Source organism: Phyllostomus hastatus, unplaced genomic scaffold (genome assembly GCF_019186645.2).
Source record: "Phyllostomus hastatus isolate PE091 unplaced genomic scaffold, TTU_PhHast_1.1 phas_contig_137, whole genome shotgun sequence".
NCBI classification, from domain to species: domain Eukaryota; kingdom Metazoa; phylum Chordata; class Mammalia; order Chiroptera; family Phyllostomidae; genus Phyllostomus; species Phyllostomus hastatus.
The window spans coordinates 1,721,500-1,740,280 of NW_025333583.1; the positions used below are offsets into that span (position 1 = coordinate 1,721,500).

General features: G+C 42.2%; 1 protein-coding gene across 1 annotated transcript in view; it reads left to right on the forward strand.

The window, feature by feature from the left end:
- Window positions 1-18,781, forward strand: part of LOC123829834 (SPHK1 interactor, AKAP domain containing) — a 119,084-nt gene that overhangs the window by 38,405 nt on the left and 61,898 nt on the right. Inside the window, 1 exon segment of the mRNA XM_045855783.1 lies at window positions 6,583-6,696. Within this exon segment, the coding sequence (XP_045711739.1) occupies window positions 6,583-6,696 (114 nt within the window).

The following is an 18,781-nucleotide window of genomic DNA, read 5'->3' on the forward strand; positions in this document are numbered from 1 at the left end:
TGAGCCAGGTGGACCTGGGAGGTAAGGGTGAGAGAGAGAGAGAAGAGATGTTTGCAATGTGAATTGTTTGGTCCCCGTGGCTATCCAGCCTTCCCCAGCTGCTCTCTCCAAATATCACCCCCAGCCCTTTTACCCTGTCCCTGCACCGTGTGGAATGTCCTCATATTACCAACCACAATCTGCAGTCAAATGTGGGTTTCAGTGTTCCTTTATTTACCGCTTGGCTCCCCAGCAGTTTTTAAATTTTATAAACATGGTGATCAGTTCTATTGTGGTAACACAATCTGGTATGTTACCCAGAGACTGGTCTACAGTCTGCACTCCAATATTAAGTGAATTAAAGAAAATACTAAACTGTGGAGGGCAGAACATAAGACTGGAAATAGATCCAGATGGCATGACAGTAACTAGCAGAATTGTTCTGCAGTTCTCTGAAAATAGGGAAGCCAAGGAGTCAGGTTGCTTTTTAGGGACTGGAATGGGGAAATGAAGGACGATGTTTTCAGTTTAGACACAGAGTCAGAGGTGACAGCAAGAGAGCCAAGAGTCACAGTTAACAGTGAGAAGTGTGAAAAGCTGAGCTCTAGCAATAGCTCAAAGCTGAAGCTAGTGAGTCACCCCTCCAGGTGGATGAGGGTCAGTGAGCTCTCCGAGGGAAATGACCGAGGGGCGTGGAAAGAGTAACAGGGCATCAGAGGAAAAGCTAGTTAGGAAGAGGGGCGTGCCCTCCCCCCCCTTGCCCACACCCCAGACAACTGAGATGTATCTTTCAACACTCTGGTCAAGTGCACGGTCTGTTGTCACCCCTCCTGCAGGTGGAACTGACCCCTCCATCTGGGGTGATACGTGACCTGGGTTGCCACTCATCAAAGCACCTGCTTTATTTATCACACTCCTGTGAGTTCTTGTTCTCCCTGCTAGAGATTCATTTCTAAAAGGACAAAGTGGGTTTTGTTCATTTTAATATTCTCGGTGTCAAACATCAAAGAGCTCAGCAAACCTTTGTTGACAGAATATTGACTTGAGGAGATTAGAGAAGCAAGTGAAGAAACACAGGAAGAAAGCATCCCAGATAATAAATAAGGAGAATCTGTCAACTCTTGTGCCGAGATCAGGAAAAGGTTAAGATGGAAAAGGTATTATCTAAATTTTACTGCATTCTCATAATAATCATTATCACATATCAATTTCCTACACTGTTAGGAAGTTAGCCCTTTACAAATATTTTGTTACCTGAGCCTTGAACCAACTTTGTGGAGTGACTTTAATTGTCCTCCTGTAATAGACACAGAAACTAAGTCTCACTGAAGTTGAAGGACTTGGCCAAGGTCACTCAGAAGTGATAAAATGGGATAGAGTCTCAGTTCTGCCTCCAGACCTCCATGACTGTCTTCTCCAATCTAAGTTACTTTAAACAAATTTAGGCATTGCTCAGCAATATTTAGGGCTATATCCAGGTTACTAAGAGTCTATTTTACCCACCCTTTTCCATAGCAATACTAAATCCTTGCAACTTGGTTCTCTCTACAAAAAAAAAGAAAAGCGTAAGATAGAGCAGAAGAACTTTTTTTTTCTTTATCATTTAGGACACTCATGAAATTTTAAGAGAAAACGTGCCGTTATTATTTCAAACTTGTGAATGCACAGCACGTTCTAACTCTTCAATAAGTGAACCTGCAACTAAAAATAGCAGATAAATAAACGAGCCATTAGCAGCCTAGTGAGTTTTATTCTTTTCCCCTCAGAAAGTGACTGTCAGTGGGCAAGATGATAGTCATAAAGCTCCAGAATCATTACATTCTCCAGCACATATCCTTCCTTCAAGTGTTCTTCATTGTCTAATGGTTTGTCTAAACCATCAAACAGAAGCTTTTCACAGGTTACAATTGCTTTACGTGTGATGCTGTGTGGCTTGTTGGAGCTACGTTTTTATTCTCTTGGCTTACGTGGCTCTTCCTGCACCGGGGAAAGGGAGGATGGGGGAGTGAACAGAGGAGAGAGGGCTGAATTACTGGATGTCCGGTGTAGAAGGGACCTTCGGGTGACTTGATTTCATCGTTCACAGAGGGCGAACTGAGTCTGAGAGCTAGCGGGCCACTTGACTCGAATGCAGTAGGCTTGAGACCAGAACCTAGCCCTCCCGACCACCCAGACCGGGGCCCCGAGGAAGAGATGGGGAAATGCCCAGGCCAGGATTTGGTAGAAGCCAAGAATGAGAAATTCCATGATTTTACCAACTCTAGTGGAGCACTGCCTAGTGGCAGCTTCAGGACCAGAGTGGCTGGCTTAAATCGTAGTTATACACTCACTAGACAAATTATTGACCCCTCTAAGCCTGGACACAGGGAACAGTCATTTCTGTGTTAGCCTATGTGTACTGAGCCTTTGCTATGTGTTGAGCACTGTTTTTAAGCACATTAGGTATATTAGCCTTTAAATTCTACCTCATGAATCCAGAGGTTAAATTCAGATTCTCTGAATTAACCCAGAGATTTCTCAGTAAATATAGTATGACTTGGTCAATAATTAAAGAATATAAGCTCTAAATAATTAATCCCTAAATATTTATAAAGTATATGGAAAAAAACTTATTTTGTTTTAAGTATTAATATAATATGATGCAATGTTTTTCAAATTATGATGCATAAAATTTCAATTTGAAGGTTACATAGTGAATGAATACTCTCATGAAACAAAGCAACTCTCTTCAAAACATCTCTTCAGGAGCATTCGAAGATTTAGGTTCCATTCCCAATTCTGCTTCCTTACCCTGCCACTCAGTACCTGGGATTGGAACCCCAGGTGTGAAGTCTTTCTAGTATTTTCTGCGGAGTAATCACATTCGTAGGCTGTTGACTTTTCCCTCGCTCCTAGCATAGGGTGGGACAGGACTTTGTACAATTTAGTTGCTATTTATTTTAAAGATAGGAACAGAAAAAGCACCCTTAAAGGAGAAGACTCGACAGATTACTCTTCATGCACTCCTTTCCCATAGGGAATCCAACAGGTAGCCGTCAGTTCTCCCGGCCACATCATGGGACAGGCTCTTTCATAACTTCAGGAGCCTGGCAGTGCCGAATGTCCGGCCCACACTTTCTGGCACCTTCATCTCTGCTTCTCTGTGTTTCAAAAAAATATGTATACCAAACCAGCCCACCCCTTTCCTGAAAGACCCAAGTGCATTCATTGTGTTGATGCCCAAGTGCATTAACTCTGTCCTCCTCCTAAGCATGATTTAGGGCAGGAATAATTCATTTGCTCTGATAAGTGACAGTTGTGTTCTTCTGTTGACATGTTTTGCTGCAACCAAGATACTATAGTGCCTTAAATGTATTTGGATATAGAAGAAATCCAGGCTCTGGCTGGGTATCTCAGTGGGTTAGAGCCACATCCCAGTATACCGCGGCTGAAGATTGAGTACCCAGTCAGGGCATGCAGGAGCAGCAACCAATGAATGTATACATAAGCAGAACAACAAATTGATGTTCCCCCCCGCCTCTCTCTCCCAATTTCTTTCTCTCTCTCTCTCTCAAATCAATAAATATTTTTTAAAAAAGAGAATCCCAGGGTTTAATTTTGAGGAGGGAGCGAAGAAGTAATTACAGTCAGAGGACTGTTAAAGCATTGCAAAGTACTGTTATGAACTGTTATGTTCATTTGACGCACCCATTTTAAACCTCTAATGTTCTCACGACGCTGTGAGTGAAGGCTGTGTTTTATTGATGAGTGTCAAATTCTGAAGCTCATAAAAAAGGCTAAGAGTGGAAGCAAAATGACGTCGGTCTGGTTTAATGTAACTCAAGCAGATGTCAAGGTATGCCTTCCGTTGGGAATTTAAAATACTGATCATACTTGCCAGATGGATTAATGCAATTATCATTTACATCCCTTTAATTTACAAAATTAAAGTTGACATCTTGTAAACTTTACAAGAAGAAAGTTTCTTCTTCTTAAGGAAAAATAGCACCTCAGCATTTCAGTAATGAAAACTTAGAAATGGAAGTCCATAAGACCATGGAGTTATATTTACAAATATTACCTGCACATAACTTTTCAGAAATATACCCCAAATTAGACCCAATTGTGTGAGTCATGGAAGGCAACATTGTTAAAGGACTTTACTCACAGACATGGATGGTGTCTTCAAAACCAAACCCAAACTCTGAACAAGTTGGGCAGACACTCCAATATCTCTGAGCCTCAAGGTCATATTCAAAATCACAATTTCTGTGAAGAGTCTAACTTTTACAATAATCCCTACCAGATAGCATTACAATGAGGAATAAATAAATACATGAACATTTCAGCTCATTTCCCAGCACATTCTAAGCATCCAAAACATACCTGTAACTATTAACACTACAAAATGCAAAACTACAGTTACAGCTTAGATGAGAATATTGCTTAAAAAATGTACCTTCAAACATCTGAAATGCTTTCAGTCCACTAATTTCAGGTGAAGGCATCTAAATTTCTATTTTCCTTTGTAGTTTGTCCCAGATAGTAGTAATGAAAACTATGTATGAAGAGGATAACCTGCTGTCTGCATGGGTTATCCACTCACGGAATACCCAGTGATCCCACCAGGGGGGTAGTGTTATCACTATTCCCAGGTGTGGAAACTCAGACTCAGAATTCACATCAGTTGCCCAAGTTCATCCTGATGCTAATGACCACGCCAGGTCTTCCCCCTCGTTAGACCACTAACGCCCATAGTCCAGAACTCTACTGTGTTCCAGAAATCAAAGGGAATGGTGGGGGGTGGGGGGGGTGGGGGGCTGAGAGACTATTTCTTACTTTAAATAAAGTTAATCTGGGTCCATGGTTCTCAATTTTTTTGAAATCAAAATTTCTTTGCACTCCAAAAAACATTGGTGAACCTCAAAAACTTTTATTTATAGGGGGATATATTAATTGATATTTCCATAGTATATATTATAAACTAAAGATTGAAAAACACCTGTTTATATGTCATTAGTTAATTTTAAATAATAATGCCAATAAAAATACCAATTTATTATTTTATAAATTATTTTTAAAAATTGGTAAATAGGCACAGTACATGTGAACACACCTATTTTTATGTAAAGTATCTATTTTCCAGAACAAAACATGTTTGTGAGGAGAGCTAGGGAGACTGGCTTCTGCACTCCTTCTGTTGCGCTCTCACGGGCTGTGTGGAGCCTGGGGAGGTCCAGAGCGCTCGAGAGGCCATGCGAGTGAAAAGTGCAAGTAACTCCTCACAGTTATTATAAACACCGTTGGACCATTGGACCCCCTGAAAGATCTCAGGGACCCTTTGGGTACCACCTCACACTTTAAGAACCACACCCCGTTGAGGTAAAATCTGTAAGGGAACTGAGAAGTCCTATTGCCAACTTTTAAGCGGCAGAAATAACCCAAGTTCACCCCTCAAGCCCCTGCTCACCCACAAAGTGCCTCCGTATACTGATCTGGACAAGAATGATGAAAATTTGTCCTCTCTAGGTAATAATAAACATTGAGTTGGAAAAGATCTAAAAGTAATAATATCACTTGGCTAAAACAAAACAATGTTATAGAAAATGTGTCAGAAATATATTTGGTTATCTCACGCTTCAGAGACAAAAATTAATGTATTCTTACCCCTACAGAATGGCAGTCCTTCGTTGCACAAATGAAATGTAATTGAAGTGCCATTCTATTTTTCTGGCATTAACCAAGAGGATTAAATCTGTTTTATTGCCTCAGTGAAAGTACTAATCAAATATTAGCAGACATGTACCCTAAGAAAGTAAAAGGTGACAGGAGAGCATTGGAAATTTTACATAAGGTGAGAAAATTTTTAAATATTTAAGTAATGTTTAGACGTGGAAGAAATTGAATCATTTGATTATGTATGAGGTTGCACCTTCAACATGTTTTAGCTAAGAAATGTGATTTTTCTTCCTTGCTTTAATCCAAGCCCAGAAGCAAGGTATTTGTAAACCATATTTGGTTTTGTTAAATCATGTATTCAAGTGTGCCTTGCATTTCCATACTATTTCTAAATGAAAATATGGTGGTTGTAATGCACTCGACTCATTCCTAGTGGTTTTTAAACTTATAGTACCACAGGTGTTCTAGAAGAATCATGCCTGTTTTCACAGGTGAGTGTGCAAAGCCGAAGAGCTGAAGAACGATCATTTCAGTAGCAACATTGTACCACAAGGAAAAACACTTCATTTTTAAAAACTGAAAACATTTAGTCAAACCGAACTTACACTGAAATGAAGTTTGATCTCCATGGCCAATTAAAACATTCCCCAAAACAAGCATTTGACTGCAAATTATGCAAAAGTCACACAGACACGGACAGGTCCAGATGCTGGATTTGATGAGACAGGACTCCCCGGTGTTAACATCAGTGCGTCCCTCTAACACCCGTGCATCCCTCTAACACCGGTTCCTGGCTGACTATCTTACACAGTCCAGAGGTGCTATTACCCCTCAAGCGATTCCTCATACCCAGAGGCTCCAAGGAAAAGAAAGCATCTAGTTTCCTCAGAAACAGAAAACTTTGCCGAAACATCACTGAGGAGGTTTTTTTCCGGGTTTCCCCAGGTGCTTTGCAGCAATAGCCTCCTGGAGTCTACAGACTACTGGCTGCAGAACCAGAGGACGCCCTGCCAGATTGGCTTTGTGGAAGACAGGTCTGAAAACACAGCTTGCGCCTCCGTAAGTAGACGCGGCCGGGGACGTGGTCTGAGAAAGCAGGGCAGCGGGCACCTGTCCTTGGGCTTAGGACTGAAGTTGCCTGATTCAGTAAATGCAAGGTTGCAGAAGTCTCCTTTGGAAAATACGTACTGGCTAATATGGACTGTTAACAAAAACAACAAAAAAGCAAAACCACCCATAGACTTCATGTTTCTACTCCCATTACGCTCCATTTCAACAGGTTAATTAATGTGATCAATTATCTGAAAAGGAAAAACCATGATATTTTCAAAACTGACAGGCAAAAAGACTCAGAAACAGAATTATGTGATGAGAAATCAAGGACCACGGAGGGGCTCTGGGGTTCTTTTCAATATACCAGACAGCTCCTGCTAGGAGGCATTCCCCGTCATGAAAGTTGTGGGCCATTTCTCTGCCATTTTTATAATACAGTCATTGTTTGAAACCCCTTTCAGCCTAAGAAGTATACAGGCTGCATTTTCATGTACTGGAGTCCAGCTTTACACACAATACCTTCCTTTTCAAAGGAAGGGATGTCGTTATAGGTAAATATAATTCTTACGGCTTAGAATGTGAGTACCTGTGGTTGACATGCAATAGGCTCCTTCCTATATGTTCTACAAGGTTATTCGTTTCATTTGAATTGAAATCACCCAGTTCTTACTGGGTCATGATTACAGAGATTGAGGGAGAACATTTTCAGAAAGGAGAGAAATGTAACTCTCATAACTAAATTGAGAGCACTAGCTCTGAGCTATTCCTGGAGGTAAGTTGCATGCCAGCACTTCTGTTTAAAAAAAAAAAAGGAAAAAAGAAGCTGAAAGTGGATGGAGAAGCTTTTTCTGTATAATGAACAGAACCAGAAGAACCAGCAGACAGACAGAGGATGAAAAACATTTCATGCTGCAGAGTCTCACAGCACGAGGAAAGCAGAGTCCGCTCAACAGACTTAATTCCATCTCTTGGCCTAAGCAAGTGATTCTGAATCCGCTGCTTCTTGATCCCTTGTCTAGAATACTAGTTGACGGCTGTGACTCATTGGGGAAAACAAAAAGGATGAGGCGGGAAGTAATTTAATAGTGATACCTTCTCTGCAAATCGAGTTCTGAGATGCGTTGGAAAATTCAGGCATTAGCTGATACCCATGTCTAATGACACAGCTATAAATTGTAAAAGGAGAGACATGGAGGGTGAATGCTGTCAGCAGCCACACTTTGGCCAAAGCTGTCATCCACACAGCTCCTGTATGAAAAAGTCTCCCATTTGAAAAGGTACACAGTTTGGGGCACTAAACCCTGTCTAGTGAAGGACAAAGAGGTCTTCTCTCAATTTTTTATTTTTGGAATCTGGCTTGCTAATCTATAATTAGAAATACTAAATTTGTAGCCAAACTCAAGATTACCATTGAATCTTCCTAGGTGTAAGAAAACTCTCCTCCTATTCCCCACCAATCCTAATGGGCTCAAATTTGGACTTTATCTGACTTTTTCTTAATTCTTTGTTCCTTTAGAGTATCAAGTGACATCAGTGAGGTTGAGCTGATTCATCCTGCCTTTGTGGTTCTTTGTGTATTGTTCAAAAGGGAAAAAATCCAAACACAAATAAAAGGCATACGGGGTGACTTGTTTTCCCACGGTGGTTCGCCGTAATTGAAACTGACACCAACGCTGAAAAACTGTTCATGATTCTAAACCTAAATTTCAGGATCCCTTTGAAAAACTAGCTCTAGTATCTCAAAAAGTATCCTGTAGTCACTTTCTTAATTTACAAATCCTTTCTCTTGTTCTGATTCGGCACAGATGTCTAGGATGGGGAAAAGAAACAGAGTCCAGGGTTGGACATTGCTAATGGGCAGCTGTTATCTAGAGGAGAAACAGAGGTTAACCATAAAGACCTCTGACCAGGACAGGGTGCTCTTGATCAAAATAGCCACTCAGGAGAAGTCAAAACAGTCAAGGAAAAAGTCCTTAATTCTTTTTCAAAAAAATTCCCCAATACAACAAATAATATCATCACTATTAAAGTTTAATTTTTTTATATTTAATTTCATGAAACCATCCCAAATCTACACCCATTCACAAATAATCCCAACAGAATCTAAGGAACCTGTGGCAATCTTGTCCCATATTTCTGTTCGTAACTCTGAGGTACCCTATTCTACGTGAACCGTTGTTCTTTTAACTCTTTTCTTCCTGATCAGACTTAGTAATGTTTTCATATTTAATTTTGGTTGGCTTGGTCCCCATTCTACTGAACTGCAAGTACCGTTTACAAATTCGCTGTGTCATTGACCTACCTCAGTGTACCTAGTTTTCCGAAGTCAAGGTGTCCACTTAAAAATTTTATTGAAGAAAAATCTCAGGCTTGGAAAGCCTTTGGGGTGGTGTGGGGAGGGTCAATACTGCTGTTTGTTCCCAAGCTTCCAACAAGGAGTTTGAGTCATTAGTTGGACAGTGAACTGCATTCATTTTGCGGCTAAAACAAGAAGGCTGAGGGGAGGGCGGTTGGAAGCAGTCAGAAATATGACAGACACCCCTGACAGGAACTACTGGCCAGAAAGTCAGAAACCCCCTGAAAGTCACACTTCAACATTTTTCAAAAGGTATCAAATATGAAAACTGTGCTTATAATTTTCTAAATAGCCTTCTCTTGTCAAGCTATATAATTTTATTTTCCTTTCTGATTTACTATTCTGAAAAAAAAATGTATGCTAGACTTCAGAGTGTTTTTTTTAAACCTGATTATTTACTTTAAAAAAGGGGGGTGACATGGGGAAGAATCATGGACGAGGAAGCCCATCTGCAAACCCCAGAACTGAGACATTCAGCTGATGGAGTCACTCAACATGAGGGGTAGGAATTGGACTTTCCAGGACTCTTGACTCTTTTTTTATTAAAATGAATTGAGTTCCTTCGTAATCCATTATTGCTTTTTGCTGTTTACTAGAATTCGATTTTTGATTTTCCAGGAACCATGTTTTGGTTTAATGCTTTATTAAAACAACCTCAACAATTCACATTATTTTAATCCATAGGTTCTGTCAGACTGGTCAGTTCAAGTCACTTGCTTATCGCCCTGCATTAAATGATACCCTTTGGCATACCTCCCAATCGATGAATCATGACATTTGAAACGTGGTACAGCCCTGGCTTGCGTAGCTCAGTGGATTGAGTACGGGCTGCGAACCAAAGTGTCGCAGGTTCGATTCCCAGTCAGGTTACATGCCTGGGTTGCAGGCCACGGCCCCCAGCAACCACACATTGATGTTTCTCTCTCTCTCTTTCTCCCTCCTTTCCCTCTCTAAAAATAAATAAATAAGTAAAATCTTTAAAAAAATATCAAGTTGGTAGCTGGATGTAAACATTGGAGTTGTTGGTAAGGTCAGGGTGAGGGATAAGACATTTGGGGGTCTTTGGGACACCTCTGAAGCTCGGTCAGACCAGGCAGAGCTGTAAACAGAGAGGGGATTTGATCCTGAGTGCTGGGGTGTTCTGACGGGTGTCCATCAGGGGCCTCTGTGTCCCAGGCCCTCGTCCCAAAAGGAAGAGATCATCATTTAAGTGTGTAAGCCCAAGTTTCAAATACATAATGAAGTATTTATGGATCCTGAAGTATTTATGGATCCTGAGATGTTTGCCACTAAAAATGCAGCCAGCTGAATAGATCTGAGTGTACTTTTAAACCTGGGAATTCATACTACTTCTCATCTGGTTTAAAATTTATTTTGACAGAAGAATACATTATTAAAATAGCTCAGAATAGCTTTGAGTTTCAAATTTCATACACTTTCTGCTATCACTACAATTTTCCTCTGAGTAAAAAGCCTGTGAAGCAAAACCAACAAAAATCAATGTTTCTCATTAAAATAGCTTTAAGCTTTAAGGATTTTGATTACATAATTTGATTTCTTTTTAGTAGAATTATTTGTTTGCATTAACCTGCCTTGCTTCATCAGTTCTTCCAAAATCCCAGGAAAACTAGTTAAAGTAATAGATTCATTATTATTTATAACTTAGAATCTTAGGCAAATAAATAAATAAAAGACATTTTTTAAAAAGATTTTATGTATTTATTTTTAGAGAGGGAATGGAGGGAGAAAGAGAGAGAGAGAGAGAGAAACATCAATGCACGGTTGCTGGGGGCCGTGGCCTGCAACCCAGGCATGTGCCCTGACTGGGAATCAAACCTGCGACACTTTGGTTTGCAGCCCGCACTCAATTCACTGAGCTATGCCAGCCAAAAGAATAAAAGACATTTTAAAATGGACCTGGCTAATGACCACTATGGAATGTCTGTTTTTTAGTGAGGAGTATTATTTCTTTCTTTTAAAACAATGAGACATGCTCACCCTAGAGCTTTATGAGGAAATGAGAGAGTGACAAAAGCAGAATTTCTGCCCTTCCATGCTTGGACATTACACTCTCTCTAAGACCAGAGACAAAGCTCACTTAGTATTCCAGGGAGTACTCAGCACATCAGCTGGTCCACAGGGTCTGTAATGGTGGAATTAATTTCACTGCAGTGTCTGGAGACATTCAATACGCTTGCCAAGAGCTCCTGAATGGCTAAAAGAGGTTCAGAAACCTCTTGCTAAGTTATGCCTTTCGTTTGTTTTAATATAATCAGTAAGCAGACAACCTACTGTATTTTTCAGACCATAAGACACACCCAGGTTTTACAGGAGGAAAATAGGAAAAAAAAATTGAAGCAAAAAGTGTGGTAAAATATTTAATAGCATAAATAACATCATATTTCACCAATGTAAATGTAAACAGAACTCAACAGCAGCATTAACAACCATTATTCCTCCCCAAATTTGGAGAAAAAAAAAGTGTGTCTTATAGTCCAAAAAATACAGCAGTGGCTCGTGTAGTTTAATTGACGGCAAGGATGAATTCTTCTAAAGCGGGGTCTCTCGACTTCGGGCATTATGTTGCATTAGGCCAGAAGATTCTCTGTTGCAAGGGTTGTCCCATGCATTGTAGGATATTTAGCAGTATCCCTGGCCTCTGTCACCAGCGTCCACTCTCCGTTTGTCAAAACAAAAGTGTCTCCAGACATTGCCAATGTCCCCTGGCCAGGGGTGGGGCTAGGGGGCAAAATCATACTCAGGTGCACCCGCTGCTCTAACATTTCTCTAACTTTAACTGACATATTTATTTCCTACTGGTATGTGTCAACCGGAGTTGCACCTCACCCCTGCACTGACATGGAATGAAAACCCAGTCGTCACTTCTCCCAAATGGTCCCAGTCCAGCTGCGGATCTCATCCAAGGTCACGTGCACTAGGAGGAAGGGCAGAAAAGGAAAGATTCATGAGACAGTCAACCAGCTCAGGATATCTGCCTGTAAGTCAAGAACATCCCAGCTAGCCCTGGCTGGCGTAGCTCAGTGGATTGAGCTCGGGCTGCGAACCAAAGTGTTGCAGGTTTGATTCCCAGTCAGGGCACATGCCTGGGTTGCAGGCCATGACCCCCAGCAACTGCACATTGATGTTTGTCTCTCTCTTTCTCTCTCTCTCTTTCTCCCTCCCTTCCCTCTCTAAAAATATATAAATAAAATCTTTTTAAAAAAAAGAACATCCCAGCCAACCAATTTCTAGATTAAGATATATTACATACATTTATACCTTATTTTCTTTCCTCTGTCAAATATGACATAATTTCATAACAGATACTGTAAAAGTGATAAGAAGGAAAAACACCCTATTCCCACTGCCTAATGGATCTATTACTGTACCCACAGTATTTCCTTCCACACTTTCTCTGCAAGCTAGAAAGAGCAGGCATGTCAACACACTTCAGTTTTAAATGGGAACATGGACCCTGGGTTGAAGATCTTCTAATTTTCCAAAAGAAGTCAGAACTCTAGTTTCCTACATGAAGTCTGATTTCTAACTGCTGGCCAGTCATAAATGTCCTTTCAGCACTGTGCGAGCCGAGCAGAGCACACCTATGGGGGCGGGAGCAGCTGGCGGGGCCAGCTGGCGGGAGGGCTGCAGTGTCTGGCCTCTGTCATTTCAGCGTGTGCCCCTCCCCCGGCCTCATTCTCGTCGCCGTCCAGCTTCTATTTGTACTTGAATTTATCACAGTCTCTCAAGTGCTTTCCAGCCCAAACATTCTGGAAGTCTCGGACCAAGCACAGTACCAGAGCTCCCTCTCTCGCTGCATGAATTAGCGAGTCCACGTGTTCACCACTCTCCACAGACAGACAGTGCCACCCTCCGTGTCCTTCCTCTCAGGTCAATTCAGAACATAAAGTCTTACCCAATTTGGAAAGTAAGGGACAGTGGACGTGAGTTACACTGATTCATTTCCTTCATTCATATGTGTGTATATATACGCATATACCTGAAATACCTAATATATATTTTATAATATGTATTTGAGCTATATATATATTTGCTTCATGAAGACAAAAAATAAAGTATGGTCCAAAAGGTAAAAATTAACCCAATAGGCGTATTTGCAGCGAGTATCGTACTCAAGACCCTCCATCACTGCCTTGCCCGAACCTGCGTCCAGATCAGCCCTCCCTCCCCCTACTGCCCAGCCCCCGGGTGCATTAGAGTACTTGCCATTCTCCAGACACTTACGTTCCTGGTCCATGCTGCTTCCTCGCTCTGGGCTACCCCCGAACCAACCTGCGGTCTCAAAAGTCTTACAAACGCTTCCAGTCCGCTTATGTTCGTTCATGCAAAACTGTCATGTGAACTTTAAGTATTACTTATTCAGGGCAATTCAGGTAAGCTTTTCAGATTAATTCCCGGAAAATTTACTGTAATTTCCTGTATTCCTTCCCTGATTTGGCCCTGGCAGCTAGTTTGTCAACGACTTCAATATTGTATTCCTTCAAACCTGCTGTACCTTAAAAGAGATCAAATGGCCATTGTTCTTAGCAAAAGTACTGTCCCCCACTGCATTCTTGCATATTTATATATACTTCTCCTCCATCCTTATAAATGTGGATGCTTCTCCAACTGCTCTTTAGAAAACAAATAACAAAACAGAAGAAACACCTCCCCAACTCCACCTCCTTGAGAAACCACTCACCACAAGGGCCTTCTTCCCTTGACCACCATGAAAAAGCAGACCGGCTCTGCGCTCCGGCCGCCACCTGGCTATCTCACCACTCTGTGGAAATTGCTCTCAGTGTCACCCAATCCAGTGACGTGCTTTCACTGCTCTTATTGCTTAGTTTTCAACAGAACAAACTGAACTTACACCCCCTCCCCGCTTCTGAAAATGAGCTGTTTTCTCCAAGGCCTCAAAAAAGTTATGCTCTCTTTTAATTACCATCCTGCATCTGGGATCATGATTTCTTTGTCTTAGTGCCTCTCTTCTACCTGGTTCTTAAATGTGGCGTTTCCCGAAGGTCTGTGAAAAAAGGCTTGCCCTTTCTGACACTGGACCATTCAAATACACCCCAGAGCTTCAGCCACATCTGTCAACCAGGGACCACTGTCTCTGGACTATAGACTTATTTCTACATTCCTGTTAGAGACGCCCACCTGAGCATTTCAAAGACAATCCCAATTCAACATAACTGAGGTATATACCCCAAAGTATGCCTGCTTCCCAAGGTTTCAATGATATGGATGGTTTTGTAATCTACACCCATTTCCCCAGCTATCATCCTTAGAACCATGCTCATTTTTCTCTGTCTCTCCCTCCCTCTTCATCTCTAATTGCTTAGTAGAAGTTGTTTTGATTTTTCAGTCTGGCTATGCCTTTTCAGTCCTCTGTCGCTATTTCATTGCTTTAGCCCCACAGATTTCTTCTAAATATTGAATACACAAAAATCAAATCTACCACAGGGGGAAAAAAAGGCAACGAAGACCCTAGCAATCTTGAAAGGCCACTGGTATCTTCTCTTCCTAGAACCCTTTGTACCGCCAAATCCCTAGATTTATTTTAAGATTCCACTGGCATCAAGAAGCACATTGCCAGTCCCCCCACCTGCACCCTCAGCGTCACGTATTCTCCAGGGGCCGCTGAGTCAGCTCAGCGTCTAAATCCAGACCATGGCTCTAGTTTTAATTCGACTAAGTATAAATTCCAGAGGGACTGATTCACCGTTGTAACTCGGGGTTTAAAATGTTGTGCTAAATGACAAGGCAATGAGGAAACACTTTGACACTGGTACACACTGACATTGAAAACACCCTCACAATAATCACTTGCCAGATCCCACTGGCAGCACCAAAATACAGTATCACTCAGTGATGGTATGTGTGCCGTACGCAGATGCACTAGGGTTCTCTTTTCTGCCAAACTAAGTGACTAACCTTCCATTCCTGAAACTACAGAAACCAAGAACTAAAATGAACCTGAGATGATATGTTGCCCATTGATGCAGACACCGGCCCACAGCATCCACGTCATTGTGGATGAAATGAGACACTCACACGGACTACTGAGTCTGGTGGAGGAAAAGGGACAGCATGGCTTTTCTCCCAAGGGGACCAAAAGCCGTGGCCTCCACCATGACAGGCCTTTATTTCTATCTCTGGGCACCTTACATGATGGTCCTCATTTACTATGCACAGGTTCGCTTTAGGTGGGTACCTTTTACAGAAAACAAAGGAGCCAATGCCGCTAATCACGTCACAGAAGAGGGATGTTTGCAAATGAAAAGGCAAAAGTGGTTGAACCTGATTACTCTCATCCTTGGAAGGTTTAGCATGGATTTTAGGAAGTTACTTTGCAGTAAAAGTCCTCAATTCAGGGTGAGGGAGTATTTTAGCAAGAGCAAGATTCAAAGCGGCCTAGGCAAATTGTAGGCCTGATTCCCCACGGGAGAACCTATCTGTGGGTGTGGGTCCTGTGCATCTCCAAGTGGGAGCTGGGCCCACACCACACAGAACAGTCTCCTACAGCTCATTCCACTACTTTCCAGGTGAGAAAATAAAATAGCAATGAAAGGAAGGATTGCTCCAGGATACAGAATACATTAGAAGCAAGACCAGGTCTACAGCCCAAATTCATCAGCTTTTTTTTTAAATTTATTTATTTTTAGAGAGAGAAGGGAGGGAGAAAGAGAGAGAGAGAAAGAGAAAGAGAAACATCAATGTGCGGTTGCTGGGGGCCATGGCCTGCAACCCAGGCATGTGCCCTGACTGGGAATCGAACCTGCAATACTTTGGTTCGCAGCCTGCACTCAATCCACTGAACTACGCCAGCCAGGGCCAAATTCATCAGCTTTAATACAGTGAGAACCAGCACTTTTTCTACATCTTAGCAGACTTTCTCCCCAATATAAAAAGTTTACTTAAATACAATATAAGATATAATGTCTACAGTGTTGGGTTATCTTTATTTGAGGCACAAAATATTTGTATTTCCATGTGGAAGAGCCTAAAATTAGTATTATTGAAAAGTCCCAATATATTTAGGGTTTTTTTGGTTGTTTTGAGTAAATTTAAGATGGTTACATGTTTGTATTTAAACTACTGTCAGGTTATATTTTACAGATACCTAGTCATATCATCAATAGGTACAAATATTATTAAGATCTGACACGCTTGTCCCATCCAGGCAAACACGGCCCTTGGTCATCTCGAGTGGCAGTTTCTGTACTTGCTCATCCAGCCGGCATTCATTGCGTCTTACATTATGCAGACTGTTCTTCCAAAATCTCAAAGCGGTGTTAAAAAATATTCTCTACATCTTAGGAGTTCAGAAAAGTAGCCATTTTAGATAATATAGTAACTCTGAAAACTGATTCCGCCAACTTCTTCTCCTAGGTTGATTTTGTTGTTTGATTTTTTAATGTTTCTTTTTTAAATTTGGCTAGCTTGGGTTTTTTTAAATCTGTTTATTGATTTTAGAGACAGAGAGAAAGAAAGAGAGAAGCATCAATGTGAGAGAGAAACATCAGTTGGTTGCCTCCCATATGCACCCTAAACAGGGATCGAACCCACAACCTAGACACACACCCTGACTGGGAATCAAACACCCAAATTTTTGGTGTACAGGGCGAAGCTCCAACCAACTAAGGCTCATCGGCCGGGGCTGGCTAGCTTGTAAAGTCCATCTTCCCCTCACAAGGTGAAGCCTTTCTTGTCACTCCTCAGAGGTGTACAGCCTTGGGCCCCCACTCATTTGACTCCACTGGCCACCAGTTGATTGTTCTATCGCTTTTAACGAAGTTCTGGCCTACAGATTGCTCAGCAGTCTGCTCCAGGTACATTTAGGCAGGTAGAGTTTTAGAGACCCATCTTGAATCTTGCTCTGATCCATTGAGGGTTCTTCTTCGCTACATCTTCTTGCTCTCTCTGGTCCATTAGCCTGTCTGTGTTTTAGTTTATTGCTCTTAATTAGGAGGAGCCATTGTTTCTGAGAGTGCCCTTAGACTTGAGCTTCCCAGACTCTGTTTCAAAGAATCTCAGGCTTTGGGGGAGAGCTTCAGAGCTCTCTTTTCTTACAGGGGGCCTCTCCTCCTGGGCAAACCCTCTCTGCCCTACGCACTGAGGGAGGAAGCGGCCGCTGGTTCTCTTGGCCGCCCCTCCCAGTGTGGAACATCTGCACTGCGAGCAAGCTGGGCCCGGTGGTCACAGCCCTCGGGTTCTCAGCCAGCCTGCCCCATCTGGGGTGGCATCTGAGCACAGGAGAAAAGAAGCTCCAGACTCCCTGGCTTCCCTCTCCAGGCAACCAGCCTCTTGACCTGGGAGTTGGAGAGGGTGAGAGATGCTGGCTGTCTCTGACTCTCATTGAGATGGGGCAACCCTCACTGGGGAGCTGAGGGGAGAGGGGTCCCCATGGAGTCCATCTCGAGTTGAACTTGGGGGAGGGGAGTCAGGGGAAACTAGGAAGTGAGGCGTGGTTTAAATGCCACAGACTCTCTGTTGAGCTAGAGTAGATTTTCTTGAAAAGTGTTTCATCATGAGCCCTGGCTGGCGTAGCTCAGTGGATTGAGCACGGGCTGTGAACCAAAGTGTTGCAGGTTCGATTCCCAGTCAGGGTACATGCCTGGGTTGCAGGCCATGACCCCCAGCAACCACACATTGATGTTTCTCTCTCTATCTCCCTCCCTTCCCTCTCTAAAAATAAATAAATAAAATCTTTTTTTTTAAATGTTTCTTCATAGTCCATATATTTTAGGGTAACTTGTAAAGAATTTAAGTATCTGCATTCCTGGTTCCTGCCGGCGTTGCCTGTTCCACTGGAGAGTCGGTCCACAGAGCTCCTCGCTGCCTCTCCAGTCTGGAACTCCCTACATTTTCTTACTGTTAGTCCATCTCACTCTGTGACCTCCTTGACTCTTGGAGGCGCCTGACTTTGTGACCCAGGCTGGACTTGTGACAAGAGTCTGGGGGTTATGTCTTCCATTAAAGGCAGCTTGATATCCTTTAGCGTTCAGCCTTGCAGAGGGTCGAGATGACAGTCCGTCGTGAAAGCAGAAGAATCAAAGGATCCTGAGGGAGAGCACCTCATTTTTGTATTAAGTTGACAAGCGACTGTTTGTGGAGAGAGTCACTATTTTCCTTGGGGAAAACCATGGAGTTCTTTGTAAAGCACGGAGCCCAGCTTCAGGAGGCACCTCGTTAATTCCATTCTAAATCATTGAATAGGTGTCACTCAGGATTCAGAGAAGCCATGAAAAACTTGTTGAACAGCGTTAATTTTTTTTAAATTTTAAGAAATATAACTTGAAAACAATCCCACAAAATAATGTATTTGTAAAATATTTCCTCTGATTAAGAAAATTGAATTAGGCCCTGGCTGGCATAGCTCAGTGGATTGAGCGCAGGCTGCAAACCAAAGTGTCGCAGGTTCGATTCCCAGTCAGGCCACATACCTGGTTTGCAGGCCACGGCCCCCAGCAACCGCACATTGGTGTTTCTCTTTCTCTCTCTCTTTCTCCCTCCCTTCCCTCTCTCTAAAAAAATAAAATATAAAAAAAAGAAAATTGAATGACAATACAGCTGTTAAGCTACTTAGACAGTAAAGGAGGTCTGAGGAAGGATGGTACGTGGGAAATAGCTAAGACCGAGTCATCCTCTGTGGCACTGATTGCACAGCAGACCCAGCAGGCTATTTGTGTCACTCATGGATTCCCACACAATGGTGCTATCAACCTACAG